Source organism: Ziziphus jujuba, chromosome 9 (assembly GCF_031755915.1).
Source record: "Ziziphus jujuba cultivar Dongzao chromosome 9, ASM3175591v1".
Taxonomy (NCBI): Eukaryota; Viridiplantae; Streptophyta; class Magnoliopsida; order Rosales; family Rhamnaceae; genus Ziziphus; species Ziziphus jujuba.
This window is the reverse complement of record NC_083387.1, coordinates 11,640,837-11,663,473: the sequence shown is the minus strand read 5'-3', so window position 1 is coordinate 11,663,473 and position 22,637 is coordinate 11,640,837. Positions and strand designations below refer to the sequence as shown.

The following is a 22,637-nucleotide window of genomic DNA, read 5'->3' as shown; positions in this document are numbered from 1 at the left end:
AATAATTATTCTTACAAAAAATCAATCACTCTATTAATTACGAAACATACAAGCAACCTTGCAACAGATTTTTATATCCAAAAATTAATAAAATAATATTCTCTTTGTTGCTGTTAGAGGAATCCAGAAATGAGTTAATTGTATTATTCACCCCAAAAATAATAATAATAATAATTAAAAAAAAATCACTCTATTAATCATGAAATATTCAAGCAACCTTACAACAGATTTTTTGGCACACATCTAATCTAATCAATTTTTTGGTACACTCCAAACAAGAAACAGATAGATATGCAAATTGCAAAACAAACACAGAGAATTGCAAGCACAAGCACAGCAGCTAGCTATACAGCAAGCCTAGCAATATATTAGCTTTAGTATTATAGTTGTGATGTTCACATTATGGTTAATTTTTAACAGTATCTAAACACGTATAAATGTTTTATATGCGTTTAAACACGGTTAAACACCCACTATAATATGGACATGGAGGCCTAATATATATATGTATGGTCGCTGATGGAGAGGGAGAACAATTGGTTGGTGGGCGTCATCTTGTCATACCCTGTGCCACGTTTGGAGCCGTTGTAACTCCTCGTCGTTGCCTATCCAAATTGGCTTCCCAACCTGCATTTCCATCCAAATAATCCAAATTAATTAATAAAATAAGTGCCCAATGGCAACTACAATGTTTATTTATATATCCAATACAACAAATAATAATAATTAAGCTTACTAAATACCTACCAAACACGTTATCTTTTCCTTTTCTTATATACCGTTTCACACTTAAAACCGATAATAATTTAACGATGTTGTTTCAATTTTTTTATTTTATTTTTTTCCTAATTTCAGCAGCATCAAGATCGTGAACTATCAAATCGCAGTCTTTGAAGACTACCCGGACAAGGAATCAGTCAATCTATTTTTATGAATGACAAGCTGTTCATAGAACCTAAGTCTTATTAAAGTACATAAAAATATCGTAGTCCAATGATACATCACTATTATATATAGATTGTTTGGTGAAAAAGGTTAATAATACGTCCTTAACCTAGACTCTGAATAATCTATCATGCCGAAAAATAATATATGACCATCAACTAGTTATTATTTAGTATATACGAACAAGCACACAATATATTTATTACCAAAAAATAAAAATAAAAAGCACACAATATATGAACCAATTATAATTAATGAACATATATACGTCATAGCAAAAGGATCAGATAAAAGAGATTAGACCAATAATGAGATGTATATTACTAATTATAGTGCATGGATTTTGAATATTAAGAATATTAATATTACCTTAAGAAAAGGTGAAATTAACTATGTTAACTTGAAGACAGAAAGTAAATGATATAGTTAAATTATATATATGCTTACCTATTCCCATGTCAAAGCCTCGATGCTTGAGCTCTCTGTGCTCTTGACAAAGTGCACAAGTTTCACAGCAGTAGTGGACTAGGCAATCCACACAAGGTGACTCTTGCAAGTCATATTGACCCCTCAATCTTGAGCGGAAGAAGCAGGAATACAAGCAAGCATGCCCTGTTGTCACAAGCAAAAGCCCATACAATGCCCCCTGTAAAGCACAAGCTGCAAAAACCAAACAATTATAAAAACTAATAAAAAAAATTTAATTAATCCTCTAAACAAATCTCTTCACATATCTTTTCAAGGGGACTTACATGTTGAACCTTTACTGACAATCTCGGCAATCTGTCCGAATGTGATGCAAGGGCAAAAGCAAGTGATCAAACCTTTAATTACCAAAACAAAAATATAAATTATAATTATAAAATAGATGGTACAAAACCAACTCTCAGAAGAAGAAAATTGTTAAGTGAGCAAATATAGACAAAAGGGGTTTTACTGAAGTTAGATGGGTTTTAATCAATTTTTTTTTTTAGCTCAAAAAAAAAAAAAATTAATCAATTTGTGTGTGTGTGTTTGGTGTGTTACATACAAGTTGCAGGGTCATCACAGCAATGGCAGAGACCAGAAGACCATCTTCCTTCTAGACCACGAGGAGTATGCATGGAGAATATATGGGGAGGATAAGATCGTCTTAGATTCGGATTTGGAACTCCTGTAGCTGGGATAGACCCTGTATACTGATCATAATCAGCTGCATATTCCACCGAGTCAGGTGTTGTTGGATACATACTCATACTCTTAACTCAGTAGAATGAGATAGCCAGAAATGGCAAATGGGATGGTGAAGTTACATATGGATGTAGTAGCAGTTGGTTTATGAAGTTATATATATATATATATATATAAAAGCTAGGAGAGGACTTGGTTGTTCATTGCTTTGGTGGAAGTTGCCATATGGTCAATGCCTAAAAAATTAGTTTTATTTAGGAAAAATAAATGTTGGGTTTGGTTGAAAATGGGATTTAAAAAATGATCATGTGTAATAGTAGCGTATAGCATTGGAAAATTGCAAATCCAACAACAAACAAAGCCTATTCTGTCAAAATATTGGAAATTGTATAGGACTTTCCTTCTTGTTTTATATTGTTATGTAAAGAAACAATTGGGTGAGGGCAAGCGAGAGAGTCACTGCTTATCAAGTTATCATTGACTAGGATTCTATTTTAATTAATTATAACCTAAGAAATTTTAGTGTTAGTAAAAGTTGCTGTATATATTTACCAAAGAAGGGTTGCTGTAAATATTTCCTCAGCATGTTGACCAGATCCAACGTGGAGAACCCAAAAAATTTAAAATTCGACCTCCATCTATATGACAAGTTACAAACTAGATTTGATTCGATATCAATTATTACCTAAATCTTTTTGGAAATAGAAATATAAAACAAGGAGAGGAAAACAAAATATTCGACTCCACTGGGGATCGAACCCAGAGTCTCTGGTTCCGTAGACCAGCGCCTTATCCATTGGGCCATGGGGTCGCAGTCGTTTGGGTTCTGAGAGTGGGATTTGTTCCCACGCCCTTTCGGACCGGAACCTTAATCTGGCGCCTTAGACCATGCCATTTGAACGCTTTTGCTTTCGGATCACATTTTCGTTTGTTTAAAAAGTATGTCCTGAACTTGCTCCCCCCCATCTTCAAGCATGTATATAAAAATAAAATAAATATAAAATAATTTTACTTTAGAAAAAAAATATTTATTTTACTGTATATATATACAGTAAAACTAATATTTTAAAAAACGTTGATTTTTGATATAGTTAGCATGCAAACTATCCATACCCTATAATTTTCCTATATATATATATATATATATATATGTATATATATTGTTTATAATCTTCTTATACAACTATATATCTATGAAATTTATCAAAATATTTATATATATATATATATATATATATATATTAAAAAAAAAGAAGAAAACTAATCTATGAAAAGATTAATTAGCAATAATAAAATAAATTAAGTCTTTAAAATTGAGCAATTGAAATAATCCAATAAAAAAAATATTATTTATCATCATTGGTAAAATAGACAAATGGGTAATAAAAAAATTTTGAGGTGCTGCTTGATAATGTTTTGATTTTTATTTTTTTTATTATATGGTTTGCTCACTTTAAATGCTCGTTTAGAGTTTGTTAAATATTTTAATTAACTATAATTTTGAGAGAGAAAAAAGAAAACATAAATATTAATTTAAAAATCATTTAAAATTGGATTCTATTTTTTTTTATATATATTTATAATTATCCAAAATGACTGAGAGACTCTAATTGCTATAAACAGACATTTGAAATAAATAAATTATACACAATTTGCTATCTAAAATATTTGATTTATTATAATACTCTTGTAAAATTATTTGGAATACAACGAATCAATTTGACAATCTATATAGGCTGATTCTAACTATTTTGAACAAACATTTAAGATAAATAAATTATACACAATTTGACATCTAAAATATTTGATTCATTACATTACCTTCATCAAATTATTTGGAATATAATGAATCAATTTGATTCATTACAATACCCTTATCAAATATATGTGGAAATAATGAATTAATCTAACAATCTATATAGGTTGATTTTTAACAAGGTTTAAAAAATCGAAAATAACCTGAAAATTTTGCCGATATATCAATTTTTCCATTGGATGGAAAATAAACTTAAGTTCGAAATGGAAACAGAATATAATTTTCGTAATATCCATCGAAATTTTTGGTATTTCTTTACAATTTCCATAGAAATTTTAGTCAAAATATCCATATTAAATCCTTAATAATTGGTTAAAAAATTTACAATTTCCATAAAATTTTCACCAAAATTTCAAAAATATCTGTGAAAATTTTTAATTTTTTTAAAAAAAATCATAAATATTATTGATATTTAGTAATTTTTTGGTGAAATTAACTTCATTAATAGGTCCTTTACTTTTTAATTGCCTTTCAAACATTTAGTGTTATAAGCAAAATAGAATGAATTAAATTGAATAACATTAATAAGTTATATTTATTAAATATTGATAAAGCAAAAACACTAAAATTGTGGATTATATTTTTTAATCTGGTAAATCTCATTGCCAGGAATATATCTTTTCTACAAATGTGGGTAAATAGATGATGAAACAAGTACATGTGAAGTAACAATGTTTGCTTGAAAAATAAAAAATATTTCTGACAATTCATAAGTTTTTGTAGCAAATTCTAGTTTCATTTCGGAAACTTGTGAGACAGCCAACTAGAACTACTAGTGCTTCTACTCCATCAGGTTGTATACATTCACAATTTGAGATTTTTAGTAATCACTTTAGCTCAAGTAGTGATGAAAATTACTTCAATAAATTCACTGAATTAAAAGTTAGAAGAGATAGTGGTCAAAATGAATCACCAAGTCGAGAAGTTGGATTAAGACCATTTACTAGTGAACAATATTACACATATGCAACATAAGATGAAGATCAGGAAACTAGAGATGCAAGTTAAGGAATTTGTGCTGTTGGAAAAAACTATATACGTTAAAAGAAATCAATAATGGAGATATCACAACAAGACAATAATTCGATTTCTATGAATTTTGGATCAATAAAGGTTGGAAGCCATTTTCATAATCCTTATTTAATAGATATTTATAGAATGTCATCAAGTAGCAACTCATGGGTACTATCTTAATCTCAACCATCAGAGAGTAATAGTTATGCAATAGCCAACCAATAATGCAATATCCATATAGTTGACATATTAACAATTATACACAAAATTATCAAGAAGATATATATTTTCATAACTATTTTTCACATTTCATATCTCAAAATCAAAAATGAGGAAGGGATCATTAATTTTCAACCATCCAAAATTTCTTTGTAGTATCAAGATGACATTTATGAAATATAATGTAACTGTAATAATTGTTTTATATATTTTAGTTAATAAATAATTTTATCGAATATGTATTTTTGGCATATTTTTATTAATAATAAGTTATTTATGATCATTAATAGGGGTGGACTCGGTGCGGGTTCGTTCGGTTTTATGGGTTTTTTTAAACCGAATTCGGTTTCGTTTTGATAGATAATCGAACCGAATCGAACTCCATATGCAACCTGAAAACTGACCGAACCGACCATCCTTGGTCGGTTTGGGTTGGGTTCACTGGTTGGGCCGGTTTGGGCCTCGTGTTGGGGTGGGTTAGGTTAGCGGTTTGGATTCGCAGATTGGGCTGGTTTGGACCTCGGCCCAATTTGTATATATTTCAAATTATGTATATTTTTGGACCAAAATTGTATAATATTTTACTGGAGAGGAGAAGAGACGAGTGCACTGATGCTGGTGCTGGCTGCTCCTAGGGCTTCATGAGAGGGATTGGACTTACAAATCTGGAGGAAACTTTTGGGTTTATACATGTTAATAAAAATAACTTTAATACTATATTAGTATAATTATATATAAAAATAAAATAAAATATTAGTTTATTGATGATCAGTTTGGTTTAGATTGGGTTGGGTAAAATTTCATCCAACCCGCAATCCGAACTGATCGTTTCGGTTTTTTTATATATTTAATTGAACCAAACCGATTAATGAGTTAAAACCAACCCAAACCAAACCAAACCAAATATGTCGGTTTGGTCGGTCTAGTTCTGTTTTTGCCCACCCCTAGTTATTAATGCTTCAATTGATTAAGAGGAATATAATATTCGTTAAATATTTTAGCAAATTTTATAATCAATTTGATAATTGATGGATTAAATAAATTAATTCTAAAGACTTTTGATATTTTCATTGATATCGAAATTTTGAACTTTGATTTTGAAAAGGTTGGAAGGGGAGGTGGCTTCCTAATTCTTAATTTTTGAATGATCTTCATTATATTGACCACCCACTGTTTATCTTTTGCACTAATAAAAAGTATATAGATTCGTCTATTGTTGAAAAATAGATTAAATTCATATATAATAGATTTACGTTATCATTTAATTGCTTATGGAAGACAAAGTTTAAAATATCCAATATTTCCTAGAAATTTCCTCGATATTTATATTTTTTGAAAGGGTCGAAATAAATTTAAGTTCGAAATGGAAAGGAATAAAACTTCCATAATATCCATTGAAATTTTCAAAATTTCGCCAAAATTTCCATAAAAATTTTCATAAACTATTCATATCAAAATTTTAACAATTTGGTTAAAAAATTTATAATTTTCATGAAAATTTCTGAAATTTCTACTGAATTTTCGAAAATATCTATGGAATTTTTTTAAAAAAATTCATAAATATTATTGATATTTAGTAAAAAAATTTATCAAATTAACTTCATTGATAATTTTTTTTTAACCTTTAATTTATTTTTAGACATTCTGATATAAGTAAAATAGAATGAATTAAATTGAATAACATTAATAAATTCTACATATTAAATATCGATAAAGCAAAAATACAAAGATTGTGAATTATATTTTTAAACCTGGTAAATCTTATTATGGGGAATATCTGTTTTATAAATATGGATAAATAGATAATGAAATATATACATGTGAAATAATAATATTTGTTTTAAAAATAAAAAAAATCCCTGACAATTCACAAGTGTTTTTTTTTTTTTTTTTTTTTTACATTTTTGAAGAAGAAAATTGTTTAAAATATATTCCTTATAACAAGTTTTATTTTTCATTTTCTTTTTAAGAAAAAGACAATATATCATTTACTGGTGAACAATATTACACACATGCGACACAAGATGAAGATCATGAGAGTAGAGATGCAGGTCAAGAATTTGGTGCTATTGGAAAATACTATATACATAAAGAGAAATCTATAATGGAGATGTCACAACAAGAAGAAGATTTGATTTCTATGAATTTTGGATCTATGAGGGTTGGAAATCATTTTCATAACCCTTATTCAATAAATATTTATGGAATATTATTAAGTAGCGACTCATGGATATCATCTCAAATTCAACCATCACAAAATAGTAGTTATGCACATAGTCAACCAATAATGCAAGATCCATATAGTTGGCATATTAATAACTATATGCAAAATTATTAGGGAGATACATCTTTTCATAATTATTTATCACATTTCACATCTCAAAATCAAAATGAGGAAGAAACCAATGATTTTCAACCACTTAGAAGTTCCATGAGGTATTAAGATAATATTTATGAACTATAATAATTGTAATAATCATTTTATATATTTTAGTTAATAAATAATTTTATCATATATGTATTTTTTTGACATATTTTTATTAATAATAATTCATCCATGGTCATTAATGCTTATTATAAATCAATTCATTAAGAAGAATATAACATCCATTCAATATTTTAGAAATTTTTATAATCAATTTGATAATTAATGGCTTGAATAAGTTAATTCTAAAGTTTCAATAAAAATTTTCATTTTTCAAAACAAATTTCCATCATTTTTATAATTATTTATTGATATTCTATATTTTTCGATATTTCTATAGAAATTTTCATATTTTAAATTCTCAATATTTCCATTGATATCGATTTTTTGAATCTTGATGGAAGATAATGACTCAATATCTAAAGCAGATTCGAAGAGACTGTTTGAAAAGTGATTTCAAGATTCTCAATTTTTGAATGATCTTCACTTTATTGACGAACCTCTCGTTATCTCCGTCATGGATAGGTATATATATGTATCTAGTGTCCAAAAATATATTAAATTCATAATATAGAATAGATTTATTTTATCATTTAATTGGTTTTTTTTCAATATGTAAAGAAATTAATAATGTTTAATTTAGAAAAAAAAATATAGGTTGATAAAAAGCTTCCCATTAAAGTTGTAAATTCATATGTTTTAAATACTTTGAATAATTTGATTCTTAATTATCCCACTAAAAGAATTAGATTCACTATATTTTATTAACATAACATAATTATAGGTAATAAAATTATTATTATTATTGTTATTATTATTAATATTAATATTATTATTATTATTTATGAGAATGATTTGTTTCAAATACAATCATTGAGAGTAAAATAACTAACTAAATGCCATTCAACTACGTTGCCAATTTATTCTCTTCATTTCTTATAACATAGTTCAACTTTAACTTTAACTAACTCCAGCAGCTTCAACTTTTGTATTAGACTTTGGATCTTGTAAATCAACAATTGATCTTTTCTTTTATTTAGGTACGTTTTTATTTATTCATTTATTATTTACAAGCATTTCCTCTCTTTTGTACCCTTGCGAAGGGTTACATATATTTGGTACTTGTTCATCTATATTTTTTGTCATTTAATATGTAGCAAAATATTATCCAAACATTTATTGTTGAAAGATTCTAAACCAAAATTGATGAAGAGATTGGCATTAAATTGTATGTGAAGGAGAATTTTGTAAATTTCAAATCTATTTAGATGTAACTGAAAATTGATATTGAATTAGATCCAACAATTGAACAAGAACTTACTATGTGTATCACACAAAAATTAGGGGTTTCAACAACTTTAGCAAATTTGACTTCATAAAAACACCAGAGCAATTAGATTTATTTTTTGAGTTTATTATAAAGTCATATATTTGTAATTTAGAAGAAAATTAAATAATTATATTTTTTTTATTATTATATTATTTGACTAATAATAAAGGATGAGAAAATTATAAAATACCTTGTTATATCGTCTAAGTGTTAGCTTTCAATTTACTTTCTAATTTATTTTTTTTTGAGCAATTTCCCCCCAAACTTTAGTATAGTGTTAATTCATTTTTTTTATTTATTTATTTAGTTATTTTTTAGATTTTGATGAAATTGACTAATCAATCTTAAAAAATTGTTTGCTTATATAAATAACATTTATCTAAATGAAAAAATTATCAACATTACTATTAGAAAAAAAAATAAGAACCAAAACAATTTATTTTGTGTTACCTTTCAATTTTTATCAAATTCGATTATAAAATAAACTCTAAATTTAGACATATTTTAGTTATATAAACAATAAATTTGGATGCTAATCAGTCAAATTTTTAAATTCTATCAAAAAATTATCAAAATTTGGTAAATTGATACAGTTTCGAAGTTTAAAAGAGAAATTGCTTAACAGAACAGTTTAGTGTACAAACTGAATCTTGAATAAAATACAAAGGAGAATTTTGTAATTTTCCCAAAAATATACATGATAGAGCAAAAAATATTAGCACAAATACACCCTTAAATTATACCCAATTTGATACTTTGCATATTAAATTTTTTTTGGTATTATACATTTTGAATTTCACTTTACGTTGTACTAAAGGTTCAAAATTTTTGTATCGGTGGAAATATTGAAGGTTCAAAATATGAAAATTTCTATGGAAATATCAGAAAGTATCGAATATCGATAAAAATTTTCAAAAAATAATGAAAATTTATTTTAAAAAATAAAAATTTTTGTTAAAACTTTAGTATTAGCTTACTTAAACAATCAATTATTAAGTTGATTATAAAAATTATAAAAATTATAAAAATATTACATCAATATTATATTTCTCTTAGAATCTATTTGGTACAACTAATGAAAGTAGAGTTTTAGTTTGTAGAGTTTTATAATATAATTTTAGTTTGTAGAGTTTTGTAATAGAATTTTAGTTTGTAAAATTTTGTATAATAGATTTAAAAAGAATTTTTATTAAAAAACTAATAAATATTTGGTTGTAAATAAAAAAAGTTATATAAATGCTCATTAAGTTTTCATATAAGTTAAAAAGAAAAAGCTTTTTTAGAGAAGCATAAAATTTGGACTTCTCTAAAACAGATTAAATATATATATATATATATATTTTTTTTTTTTTTGTCAACAAGTGCTTATTGACTCTTGCTAAACATTCTTATTTTTTAACAAAAGAGCTTTTGGTTAAAAAAAAAAGCTCTGCCAACGAGACATTTAATCAATTTAATTTACAGTAAGATGTAACGATCACAAATAAACTATTATTAATATAAATATGCAAAAACAAAATTATATATTTAATAAGTTGTTTATTACTTAAGATAAAACAATCATTACAATTACATTATATTTCGTAAATATCATCTCAATACTCATAGAACTCTTAAATAATTGAAAATTATTAATATATTTCTCATTCTCATTTTAAAATGTGAAATGTGAAAAGTAATTATTAAAATATGTATCTTTTTAATAATTTTTCATATAATTATTAATATATCAATCATAAGGATCTTGTATTCAATATATTCTATCATCTTTTTATTTTATTTTATTTGCTTAATGTTATTAATTTAAATTCTATCAGTATTAATTTTATATAATATTATATTTTCATGTTATTATTTTTCATTCTTATATAATTAATTATTAACTTGTAATTATAGGATTCTAGTGAATCCATCTTATACAAAATGTATAACAAGTATATATATTTTATTAATAAATAGAACTTGTTAAAGTTATTGAATTCAATTCACTTTATTTTATTTATATCATTAAATACTTAGAAAATAATTAAAAGGTTAAAAAAAATATCACTAAAGTTAATTTGATAAAATAATTTAGTAAATATCAATAATATTTTTGAATTTTTATAAAAAAAATAAAAAATTCATAGATATTTCCAATATTTCCATAGAAGGTTTTGAAAATTTACATGGAAATTTCTAAAATTTTGATGGATATTATGAATTTTTTAACCAAATTGTTAAGGATTTAATGTGGATATTTTGATGGAAATTTCCATGGAAATTTTGGTAAGATTTCGGAAATATCAATGGATATTATAGAAATTTTACTCATTTTCATTTTGAACCTAAATTTTATTTTGACTCTTTAAAAAAATAAAAATTTTGAGAAAATTTCAAATATTTTAAACTTTGGTTGTACTTTGCATGCTTTTCATTTTTTCTGTTGACTTTTTAATAGATTTAACAAATGGTCGATACGCAGGGTAAAAATAAGAGTATAAAATGTTATTTTATATAATTTATGGTGTTAAATGTAAAATTTTTTAAATAAAAATAATTAAGTACAACTAAATTTATTAAATAATGCTATTATATTTTAAATAAGTTTGTAAAACAAAAAAAAAGAAAAGAAATAAAATGTGATTTTTCAAAAATAAAAATAAAAATCTTTACCTATGATAAACTTCTTTAAAAATTAAATAAATAACAACAAAAAAAAAAATTGAACATGCATTAAATTTTTGTTTGGAAAAGTAAAAATTTTATATAAAATAAAAAATACATGAAATAAATAAAATAACATATTTTGAAAAACTAATCCTGCAAAGTTTTATTTTAGATTTTATAATACTTAGATTATTTTTTTATACGTCTTTATTTTTGTAATCTCTTTAATATTTAGATATTATTATTTTTATTTTTTATTTTTTTCAAAAATTACATTTGCATTCTTTTAAAACTTTGCCAATTTATTTGAAGAATAATAATTATTTTTAATGAAAAAAGTTTATTAATTTTCATTTAAAAATTTTTGCATTTTACAACATAAACCATATAAAATTACACTTTGCACTTTATCTTTGTTCCATATGTTAGTCATATGATAAATCTGTTAAAAAATTAACAACAAAATTATAAAGGTGCAAGATGCAAAGAAAAGTGAAGCTTAAGGTGCACAATGCCAAAACAAGAAGGTTTAGAGTGTAAGGTATCAAAATGGGTATAGTTTAAAGTACATTGGTATCAATATCCCTAAAATAAAAGAATAGAAAAACAAATGATATAGAAGTTAGCAAGTTATGATGGTTTTCCATGAAGATCTCTTTTTTTTTTTTAAATTTTTTTAGATCATTTTAAAATTTAAAATTTAAAAATATATTTGAAATTTATATGAATTGTACATTATTTATTTTGTCCTCATAGAAATTTAGTGTTTTTTTTTTTCTAAATTTTATTTTTTTGTAATACTACAATTTGGGAGAAAGGGGATTTTCATATAGGCCGTGAACTCTAGACCTGCAGGGCTATTCTCTAAGCCTATGAATGCTTAGAATTTTAGTATTCTATTAGAATCATATAAATTCCTAAGTAAATTTTTGAATCTTAACTTTGAAGTAATTTAATGGCTAATAATAAAGATTTTGATGCATAATCTTGATAAGAGAATGACTTTATAAAAAATTGAGCAAATAATTTTTATTTTTTATTACTTCATAGATAATGATGTGTGTATATATATATATATATATAGTTCTTTATATGGTAAGTACATGGTAAGAGCATCTCTAATAATTTTTTAGATTGTGAAGAGCATTATCAATAGACAATGTGAGTAATGTTTAAGAAAATTTGCTTTACAATGATAATTTTCTTCATTATCAATAGACAATATGAGTAATATTTAAAAAAATTTGCTTTACAATGATAATTTCTAAAATAATTATCAAATTAATGTAGCATGTACATCAAAGACTAGTACAGAGCAAGAGTCCCTAACATTCTTTTAATTTCTCTTTACATTAATAATAGTTACAAGCTTCCTTTTTATTGGTTCAACCAAAGACATCAATGAATGCCTATTTTTAGATAATCTATTAATAAAGTTTTCTAAAAAGTAATTTAAAAAAAATGAAAATTTTCAACATAGAAAAAAATTAATAAAATATGTAATTAATAGTTATAATTAGCTTTCCTCTACGTGCTATTAAAGAACAATTTTATAATTTTTTTTTTTTTTTTTTAGTCTAATCACCTAAGACAAAACCATCCCAAACCGCTTCGTCATTTGAATTTATGTGTGAAGGGTATAAGCATGGGTGCTTAACTATTATAATTTTATTAATTGTATATTTATGCTAAATAGATTTAAATAATATTAATTCTTTATGTTATATAGAAAACAATTCACACACACCTACCGAGAGATGCTTCGAAATTTTTTTTTTTTTTTTTATGCATCATAAATATAGACATTCATTAAAAAAAAAAAAAACACTGTAAAAGAAGCTTTTTACTTTTAATTTTAAAGGTTGCGATAGAAATGTCATTACAAAACAATATTTGTCGAGTATATATTTATGTTTAAAAGATAAAAATAAATAGATACATCGTTATTGGTTATTATTATTATTATTATTATATACAGCATATGGGACGCGCCTCATAGAGGGAGCTTTACCGCCAAAATGCGGCGTTTTGAAATGGAGAAACACTCCGTATCTTTCTGAGGACACACACTCAGAGACGGACAAAGAGAGATTCAGTGGTGTGGGCAATTCCATTTCATACGGAAATGGAGGACGAAGACGAAATTCTTTCCGATTCAGAAGAATCTGAACCTTCCGATTCCAGCGACGAATTCACCGTCGACCGCAAAGAATATGAAGAAGAAGAAGAAGAAGAAGAAGGAGAAGAAGACCTCCAAGACGATGCCGTATGCGAGAATCAGCACCCAAGGAGAATTTCTCAGCTGCCACCGCCAATTGAAGACCGGAAATCAAAGAATGTGGATGCTCTCGTCAGGTACTCTTTCAGATTCAGTCTCCTTTGGTCTTTGCTAAAATTTGTTTTCTGCCTTTTCCAGCATTAGGCGAAATCAGAAAATTGCCGGTTTTGTGCTTCACGGTGTCAGCTGTTTGGTATTATTACTCATTCAGAGGAATGAGATTTTTTTTCTTGTATTTAAAAAAAATGTTTCAAGTATGATGTTAGATCAAATTGAAACAGTTGGTATTTAGGGATTTTTTTTTTTTTTCTGTAATTGAAGTGGAAATTTGCTTAAACTTTGATTTTAATTTTTGTCAGAGGCAACCTCGTAGTGAGAAGACAGTCGCTGCTTCCGCGAGTTCTATCAGTGACTGAAGGGTCTGCTGTTTGTAGGAAGCCTTTTAAACCACCTTGCTCTAATGGCTACCTTGATCAGAATGAGAATCTTACTCGTCGTCTCTGGGCCCGTAAACGATTTGTTCCTTGGGGTTCTTCGAGACCAGCTTTGGTGGCAATTACGAATCGTTTCTATATACCAAATGCTGTCGAGAAAATTGTAGAGGAGGAGAGTGTGACACTGCCACCTGGGGTTGAACCTTTGATCTTGTGGCAATCTGAAGATTCTGAGCATGCGGCTGCTAGTGTGGTGCAGATAGTGGTAGATCCATTGCTTGTCCGTTTCCTACGACCACATCAAAGGTATGGCAAATCAATGGATTTCTAATGTGAGTTGTAGTTTGTGATGTCATCATTATAAGAATTTCATATTATAAGTTTTGGTTTTGATTTTAATTATTTATTAATTTTGTAGTAATATAATCATATATATATATATATATATATGTTCACAATTCTTATTATCAGAACCGAACTTTATATCTGCATCCTTTATAAGCTGTTAGTGCATTTTGAAGTGCCAAAATTTTTATAGCATTTTGGTAGTTGAATCCAATTAACTGAGAGTGATAATCCTTATGGTTTCTAAAAATTGATAGGGATGTTGTTTTGATGCAGAGAAGGTGTACAGTTTATGTTTGAATGCGTTTCGGGGTTATGTAGTTCTGCAAACATTTATGGTTGCATACTGGCTGATGATATGGGGTAAGTGCGCTTCTCTCTCTACAGTGCCTTTTTTTTTTTTTTTTTTTTTGGGGGAATTGTGCATGCAGTTTCTTTTGTTATGTTATTTATCTGCAGGGCTAATGTCTTTGACAGATTGTTTTATATTTCAATGCTTTTGCAGTTTGGGAAAGACATTGCAGTCAATCACATTACTTTACACTCTTCTTCGTCAAGGGTTTGATGGGAAACCAATGGCTAAAAAGGCTATTATAGTCACTCCTACCAGTCTTGTAAGCAACTGGGAGGCTGAAATCAAGAAATGGGTTGGAGAAAGAGTTGAGCTCATTGCTCTATGTGAAAGTACCAGAGATGATGTTGTTTCTGGAATTGACTCATTCACAAGTCCCCACAGCTCATTACAGGTAAGTCTCTGCAATTAATCTGAATTTTATTTTTGAATGATGCATCTACAATCAACGCTTTTCCAGGTTCTTATTGTTTCGTATGAGACATTCCGGATGCATTCACCAAAATTTAGTCACAATGAATCTTGTGACCTTCTAATATGCGATGAGGCTCACAGGCTCAAAAATGATCAGACAATTACCAATCGGGTATGAATATGATACAAAAGGAGTAACTTTTCTCTGTATGTTTGTTTCGTTAATGTATAGGGCAATCTGTTGTTATTTTTATTTATGATGTTCATAAATTTTTCTGGGTCAGGCATTGGCTGCTTTGCCATGCAAGCGGCGAATTTTGTTGTCTGGAACTCCAATGCAGGTGAAAAGCTCTCATAAACAATGTTGCATAATACAGAATTGGTACTGTTTCTTAACTTCTCTCTCCATAACTTTGCAGAATGACCTAGAAGAGTTCTTTGCCATGGTAAATTTTACTAATCCAGGAATTTTAGGTGATGCTGCCCATTTTCGCCGCTATTATGAGGTGAGTTAGCTGCTTCCCATTTGAAATCCTTTTGGGCAATACTGGTTCTTTGGATGGCATACACTTGCCTGTTGCATGATATGTGGCTAGTTATCCTTTACTTGTAGTTCTGAAGCGACATGCCTGATAATATTAGTGTCCTCTGAAATAAATTTTCATACAAACGTGCATTCTTTGGGCATAAGCTTAAGATTATGCAGACTTACTAAAGTCTGCTGGTAAAGTCATTAGGCAGCATTTTGGTGGTCTAAGGTAAAATAAATGGTGCTACGCAATGATTTATGGTGGAGTTTGCCATTTCATTCTGATTAAGTACTGCTAGTAGGCATCCGTGAGACATAATTTGGGTTTCTGGTCATATTGATATTTTTGGATGGTAAATTAATCTCTGGATGGTAAATCAATAACTGATATAGTGCTGAAGTAGTCTTTGAGAGGCATGCAATTGAGAAATATCTCCTAATGGCATACCAAATTTAATGTTGTCCTTTTGTAAGAGATAACACCGTTAAAGTATGCTTATTTCTGTTTCTGAACTGTTTACATTTATGCATTGTTAAGGCACCTATTATATGTGGAAGAGAACCTACTGCTTCTGATGAACAGAGGAAGCTAAGTGTTGAACGATCTGCAGAACTAAGTGGCAAAGTTAACCAGGTTATGCTATTTTGATGACAAAAGAAACTTGTTAATTCTTTCTTTTTTTTTTTGCTTCATGAGAGTTGTATCAGATTCCTTTTTTAGTCAAGGAAACATGAAGTTCTTGCTCACGATAAAAATAGTAAATCCTATGAATTAAGAACTTGATTAGAAATATTATGTAATTAGCAGATACTGAATTTTTTTTTTTTTTTTTTTTCCTTCTACTGCTAACTCATTATATAATTTTGCAGTTTATATTGCGTAGGACAAATGCACTACTGTCAAATCATCTGCCACCAAAGGTAGAGCATTACCTTGCTCTCTATGCAATTCCAAGGAAAACAAGGTTTATCTTGAAAAACAAATTACAAAGTAAATTATAGATCGAGATATCTAATCTGCAGAATATCAAATTGAACAAGTAAATAAAAACACAAACACCATGGCATATTTGCTAAAGTTGAGGGCATAATTGAAAAGAGTTGCTTAAAACTGGAATTGCTTTCTTGTAAATGGTACTAATTAAATGTCCCAAGGCGTTATTGTATGGTTGGACAAGTACATGGTTCATATTTTGGGAAAGGTAAAAACATAAAGAAACTATTGTTTTAGAGTCTTCCTGTCCAACAGCAATCCTATCTACATCCTTTTCTTTTGACTCTTTTTCTGCTTGTCTTGTAATTAGTATTAAACTTATGGGAGTTGAAATCCATGACTTATTTTTTTATCCCCTACAGATAGTTGAAGTTGTTTGTTGCAAGTTGACTCCTCTCCAATCTGACCTATATAATCATTTTATACATTCTAAAAATGTAGGTTCTCATTCTTATTGATCTACCTAGTAGTTTTTGAGTTCATAAATTTCAATGCTTAGCAACAATATTCTGACAGGTTGTGTTGCTATTTCTAATGTGCTTTAAACACAGGTTAAAAGGGCCATTTCTGAGGAATTGAAGCAATCAAAAATTTTGGCTTATATAACAGCACTTAAGAAGCTTTGCAATCATCCAAAGGTGTGACGTATTTGTAAAACCACAACTTGAGATATTCTTCTGTCCAGATCATGTTCTGGACCCGTTCTATGTCCACCAAAAAAATAAAAAAATAAAAAAGGCAATGACATCATGTACAATTGCAAATCAGATTTTATTTTTATTTCTTAGCATCGGTGTCTTATTTTTCTTCTGAGTAGTTTTTTTAGTTATTTTTTGTCGAAGCATTGACAGGTAGAATTTTCATTTTTGGAATTGAAAAGCAATGTTTACACCTTAAAGTAGCCCAACTCTACTTTGGAATTTCTGGTTACATGATCTCTCTGTGGATTACGCTGTCTATCTCTTTTCCTGCTATTTTTGCATCGTGATTCAATTAATTTTGCAAGCTAAGATTCACTTTCACTTGTCAAATTTACGGCATCTTTTAGCTCATCTTTTTTTTATTTTGCTGAGACATCTTGCAGCTCATTTATGACACTATAAGAAGTGGAAGTCCAGGAACTTCAGGTTTTGAGGACTGTATTCGCTTTTTCCCCCCAGAGATGTTCTCCGGAAGGTAAGCCTTACTTCTGCATTTCTATCCTAATATATTATTTTAATAGCAATAAAACCTCTAATTATTTGGCATTCTTTTGTTAGATCTGGATCATGGACTGGAGGAGATGGGGCTTGGGTTGAACTGTCTGGAAAAATGCATGTCTTAGCTCGGTTACTGGCTCACTTACGTCAAGGGACTGATGACCGTATTGTACTCGTCTCAAACTATACTCAGGTACTTTTACATTGTTATTGTAGATAATTACAGAGTAGTACAATTGAATGAGGTGTGTTTCTAACTTGTTAAAACGTATATAACCTTTTGGATTTTCTATCATGTGGACTGTAAGTCGTCAGAGTTCACCAGGCAATCAAGTGGTGTGATATATGAGGCTGCCAATGAGATGTCATTGCATAGAAACATATTATTCACAGATAAGAAAAAGAGGTTCATGTGATATGAATCAGAGCCAAGTGAGAAATGGTTTTGAGTTAAAATTTAGAATATTTCAATCCGTTAGCATGCATTCAGTGTAAAAGTAACGTGTATTTGTTTGTGCATGGTGAAAATTAAAAAAAAAAAAGAAAAAGAAAAGAAAAGAAAAGAAAATAGAACCTATTTTGTTGTTAGCATTCTCCTTTCCAAGTATCACTTTAACCATTGAACTTACTTTTATTATTGCTATAAATAAGTCAGTGGGTATCCATAGGTCTCTGTTTTTGTAAAAACCTGGTTTAATCATGCCTGTAAGAATAAGCAATGAAAATGAAATGCTTATGCATGATTGCATATAACTAATTGAAAACAAATCTGTTTGGTCATTTGCAACCTCAATTTTTTTTTATTTTTTGCTCCTTTAAGTTGTTTGATAATTGCCTACCATCTCATTGAACTTATTTTGATGTCTCAGACGCTGGACCTTTTTGCTCAGTTGTGTCGTGAAAGAAGATACCCATATTTGAGGCTTGATGGAACAACATCCATCAGTAAAAGACAGAAGCTAGTGAACCGTTTTAATGATCCATCAAAGGTTTGCAGTTTTCAGTTCATAAGCTCATTGAAATAATTACTTTTTTTTATGTTCCTCTCTTTTGATAAATATGTCCAATTCAATTTCTTTCAGGATGAATTTGTGTTTCTCTTAAGTAGCAAGGCTGGTGGTTGTGGTCTCAATTTGATAGGTGGAAATCGGCTAGTTTTGTTTGATCCTGATTGGAATCCCGCCAATGATAAACAAGTAATTTCCTAGGTTTAAATCTATATGTATAATTGGCATCTCACTATTAATATATGTGCCCTACCATGATATAGTATTCTTATCTTTTGCATTTTCTTTTATCATTCATTAACAGGCTGCTGCAAGAGTCTGGAGGGATGGACAAAAGAAAAGAGTATTCATATATAGATTTTTGAGTACTGGAACCATCGAAGAAAAGGTTCTGACATTACTATCTTTTGTTTCTCTTTCGCATTGATCTGTATATATGCTAACCTGTTGTCTTAGCTTGAGTTTGATAGACTATTCTGCTGCTTTAGGTGTACCAGCGTCAGATGTCAAAAGAAGGGCTTCAAAAAGTTATCCAACAGGAGCAAATAGATAACCTCACAGCACAGGTTGGTATGTTGTTTCTTTAAATTGGGTTTGGTGTTTAGTTTTAAATGTATGATACCTCAAAATAATCTTATTTCAGGTAAATGTTCTTTCAACAGAAGATCTCCGTGATCTATTCACCTTTCATGAGAATGTGAGGTAAATTTATTCTCCACTTCCCTCATCTCATTGATTTTTCTGTATGGCCAGTTTGCATTGCTCTCATAGTTCATTAAAGTACTCTACTGGTCTCATGCATACACCGTAACTCTTTTTACATAAGATATGACCTTAAATGCAATGTTGTTCTTTTTTCTCATTAATTCAATATTAGATGGTTTCTATATTTTTCCATAACAGTATCAATGTTGATCTATATTTTAGTCTTCCAAACGTTGTGGATTGTAATTTTACAATTACTAATGTCATATAAGATGAAATTGGAAAATGCCTTACTATTTGCCACTTTTTATTTCTCTTTTGCGTTGACTCAGTCTGCTAAAACATGAATGAAACAATTATATATTTAGCCTTAATCGTGTAACATAAAAGCAGTGCAGCATAAGCTTGTTTCTAGCATAAAGATTTTACTTATCAGAAAGACTATTACATCCTTTATTCACACATAATTATTATTCAGGACTCTATTTTGTCTGCAAATAATTATAGATTTGGCCTTCATAGTGTAACATAAAAGCAGTGCAGCATAAGCTTGTTTTTAGCATAAAGATTTTACTTATCAGAAAGAATATTGCATTTTTTATTGACTCATAATTATTAGTCTGGACCTTTCTTTCTCTATTTAGAAAAAGTGAAGTTTAAAATCATTTTCACCTGAACCCAGCCGTCCAAATCCTCTTACCTTGTTCAGCTTTTTGAGTCTTGGATATATGATTACTGGATGCAGTATTTCCTTGTTTTGATAACATACAATTTTCTTTCCCTTTTTTTCTTTTTTTCCCAATTATATTTCTAGATCTGAAATTCATGAAAAGATGAACTGCATCCGTTGTCAAAACCATAATGACATGCCTGAGAATGTAGTTAACGGAGATGACAATCAGTCAATCAGCACAAGTTGTCAGTCTGATGAAGACACTGCTGATATAGGTGGATTTGCAGAAATTACAGGATGCTTAGGCAAGTTAAAGAGCTCAGAGAAACAGGTTGATGGCATTTCTTTATCAGATCAAATAGCTTCTAATTACAATATAATGTTCATGTTGATTTTATTTTTGAGAAAATTTTCCAGGTAGGTGTACCTCTAGAAGAAGATTTAGGAAGCTGGGGTCATCATTTCTTCTCAACTTCAGTACCCGATGCTATTTTACAAGCTTCAGCTGGGGATGAGGTGTAGTAGCAACTTGTTTGATATATTTTTTTCTGAATTATATGGTAGTTAGTTTCGATTTAAACGTGGTTACCTAGCTTAATGGGTTTCATAGACAAACAATACTGCATCAAGAATTATTCATTTTTACTTCTAATCACTGTTTTCTGCATTTGACATTCTTGTGCTCAGGAAAAAAGGAAAGAACAAGGATATCTTTATTTTATCAAAAAGAAAAAAGTTATAACAGTTTCTTTTTTTTCTTTTTTTTCTTTTTTTTTTAAATTGCTTCAGGTGACATTTATTTTTACAAACCAAGTAGATGGGAAGCTTGTACCTATTGACTCAACAAAAAGTCCAAAGGTTCAGGCTGCAGAAGAAAATGACAATCATCTCAAGTTAAAGAAAAATCTAAACCAGAAAACCATGTTAATGTCTCGACATAAAAGGTCGATAGAATCTGTTCTTTCCAATCAAAATTCTACCAGGAGTGCCTTTTCTATCTCTTGCAAGCCTTCACAAAGGGCAGCTGTGAAATGTGTGAGAGCTTCTTTAAAGGGCTCGGTGGACGAATTATTGAAGTCTAAACTCTCTGCTGGGAATCAATTACCTCAGAAACGATTGTCTCCTGATACTGTGGGACACGATGACGATTTTGCGTAAAACGAATCATTAGTATTCTTTTGGGCGCATTTCCTCAATTGGGATGCAGATTTTCCACCTATGGCTATGAAAGTGTGGAAACTGATTCTATAATCACGTATACAGAACCTAACCATGAATGCTGAATACCCTTCAATTTTATACTCATAGAAATTTTTTGTTGATGAGAACGGTTGATTTGCCATTTGTTAGGTAACATATTACACGTAAATTGTAACAGGACAAATTTTTACCTATTTGTTTAGTTTAGAATAACTTGTAACAAAAAATCCAACTTGTATAAGATGAAAGTTATTTATGGCATTTGGTTGTATTGAAAGTTTCAAAAATAAAAATTTCTATGATATTTTGTTGGTATTTCAGTTTTTCTATTAAATGGATAGGAAATTTAGATATTAAATGAAACGAATAAAATTTTTACACTTTTCACCGATATTTTCATAAATTTTCTATTAAAATTTTTGTCAAATATTCATATCAATTTTTTTTTCACAATTTTATCAAAAAATATATAATTTTTATGAAAATTTTCAAAATTTTATGAAAATTTCTATAAAATTTATTTTTTTAAAGTTTTTTATCAAAAAGATAATCAATATTATTGATGTTTAGGTAACATATTACATGTAAATTGTAACAGGACAAATTTTTACCTATTTGTTTAGATTTGAATAACTTGTAACAAAAAATCCAACTTGTATAAGATGAAAGTTATTTATGGCATTTGGTTGTATAAAAGGTTTCAAAAATAAAAATTTCTACGATATTTTGCTGATATTTTAGTTTTTCTGTGAAATGGATATAAAATTTAGATGTTAAATGAAAACGAATAAAATTTTTAAACTTTTCATCGATATTTTCACAAATTTTTTATTGAAATTTTTGTTAAATATTTATATCAATTTATTTTTTTTACAATTTTATCAAAAAATATATAATCTCCATAAAAATTTTCAAAATTTTTATGTAAATTTCTATTAA

The 22,637-nt window shown here is 28.3% G+C and overlaps 2 protein-coding genes and 1 non-coding gene across 3 annotated transcripts; 1 reads left to right on the top strand and 2 right to left on the bottom strand.

Moving 5' to 3' along the window:
- Positions 1 to 189: 189 nt before the first annotated feature.
- Positions 190 to 2,275, bottom strand: LOC107427048 (cell number regulator 1). The gene is made up of 4 exons (XM_016037383.4): positions 1,976 to 2,275; positions 1,698 to 1,769; positions 1,393 to 1,605; positions 190 to 627 (listed from the first exon to the last, which is right to left on the bottom strand). The coding sequence occupies exons 1-4, from the start codon at positions 2,178 to 2,180 to the stop codon at positions 551 to 553; spliced, it is 567 nt and encodes a 188-aa protein (XP_015892869.1). The 5' UTR covers positions 2,181 to 2,275; the 3' UTR covers positions 190 to 550.
- A 578-nt stretch (positions 2,276 to 2,853) lies between these two features.
- TRNAR-ACG (transfer RNA arginine (anticodon ACG)) lies at positions 2,854 to 2,926 on the bottom strand. Its single transcript has one exon. It is a non-coding gene; the product is annotated as a tRNA-Arg (tRNA).
- A 10,637-nt stretch (positions 2,927 to 13,563) lies between these two features.
- Positions 13,564 to 22,013, top strand: LOC107427069 (protein CHROMATIN REMODELING 25). The gene is made up of 21 exons (XM_016037404.4): positions 13,564 to 13,923; positions 14,206 to 14,586; positions 14,902 to 14,988; positions 15,131 to 15,371; positions 15,438 to 15,563; positions 15,676 to 15,732; positions 15,811 to 15,897; positions 16,459 to 16,554; positions 16,791 to 16,841; positions 17,277 to 17,351; positions 17,466 to 17,552; positions 17,999 to 18,090; positions 18,174 to 18,306; positions 18,983 to 19,102; positions 19,196 to 19,309; positions 19,425 to 19,508; positions 19,609 to 19,686; positions 19,764 to 19,822; positions 20,640 to 20,829; positions 20,916 to 21,014; positions 21,288 to 22,013. Exons 1-21 carry the CDS (start codon positions 13,694 to 13,696, stop codon positions 21,654 to 21,656), a joined length of 2,856 nt encoding a protein of 951 aa, XP_015892890.3. The 5' UTR covers positions 13,564 to 13,693; the 3' UTR covers positions 21,657 to 22,013.
- Positions 22,014 to 22,637: the final 624 nt, after the last annotated feature.

Bases quoted from the DNA above. Each gene is read 5' to 3' on its own strand.
- LOC107427069 (XM_016037404.4), top strand. From the start codon at position 13,694: ATGGAGGACGAAGACGAAATTCTTTCCGATTCAGAAGAATCTGAACCT. The intron at 15,372-15,437 runs GTAAGTCTCTGC...ACGCTTTTCCAG, and splicing joins GTCCCCACAGCTCATTACAG to GTTCTTATTGTTTCGTATGA. The intron at 19,823-20,639 runs GTAAATTTATTC...TTATATTTCTAG, and splicing joins ACCTTTCATGAGAATGTGAG to ATCTGAAATTCATGAAAAGA.
- LOC107427048 (XM_016037383.4), bottom strand. From the start codon at position 2,180: ATGAGTATGTATCCAACAACACCTGACTCGGTGGAATATGCAGCTGAT. The intron at 1,770-1,975 runs GTATGTAACACA...TGGTAATTAAAG, and splicing joins CTGTGATGACCCTGCAACTT to GTTTGATCACTTGCTTTTGC. The intron at 1,606-1,697 runs GTAAGTCCCCTT...TGGTTTTTGCAG, and splicing joins TGTCAGTAAAGGTTCAACAT to CTTGTGCTTTACAGGGGGCA.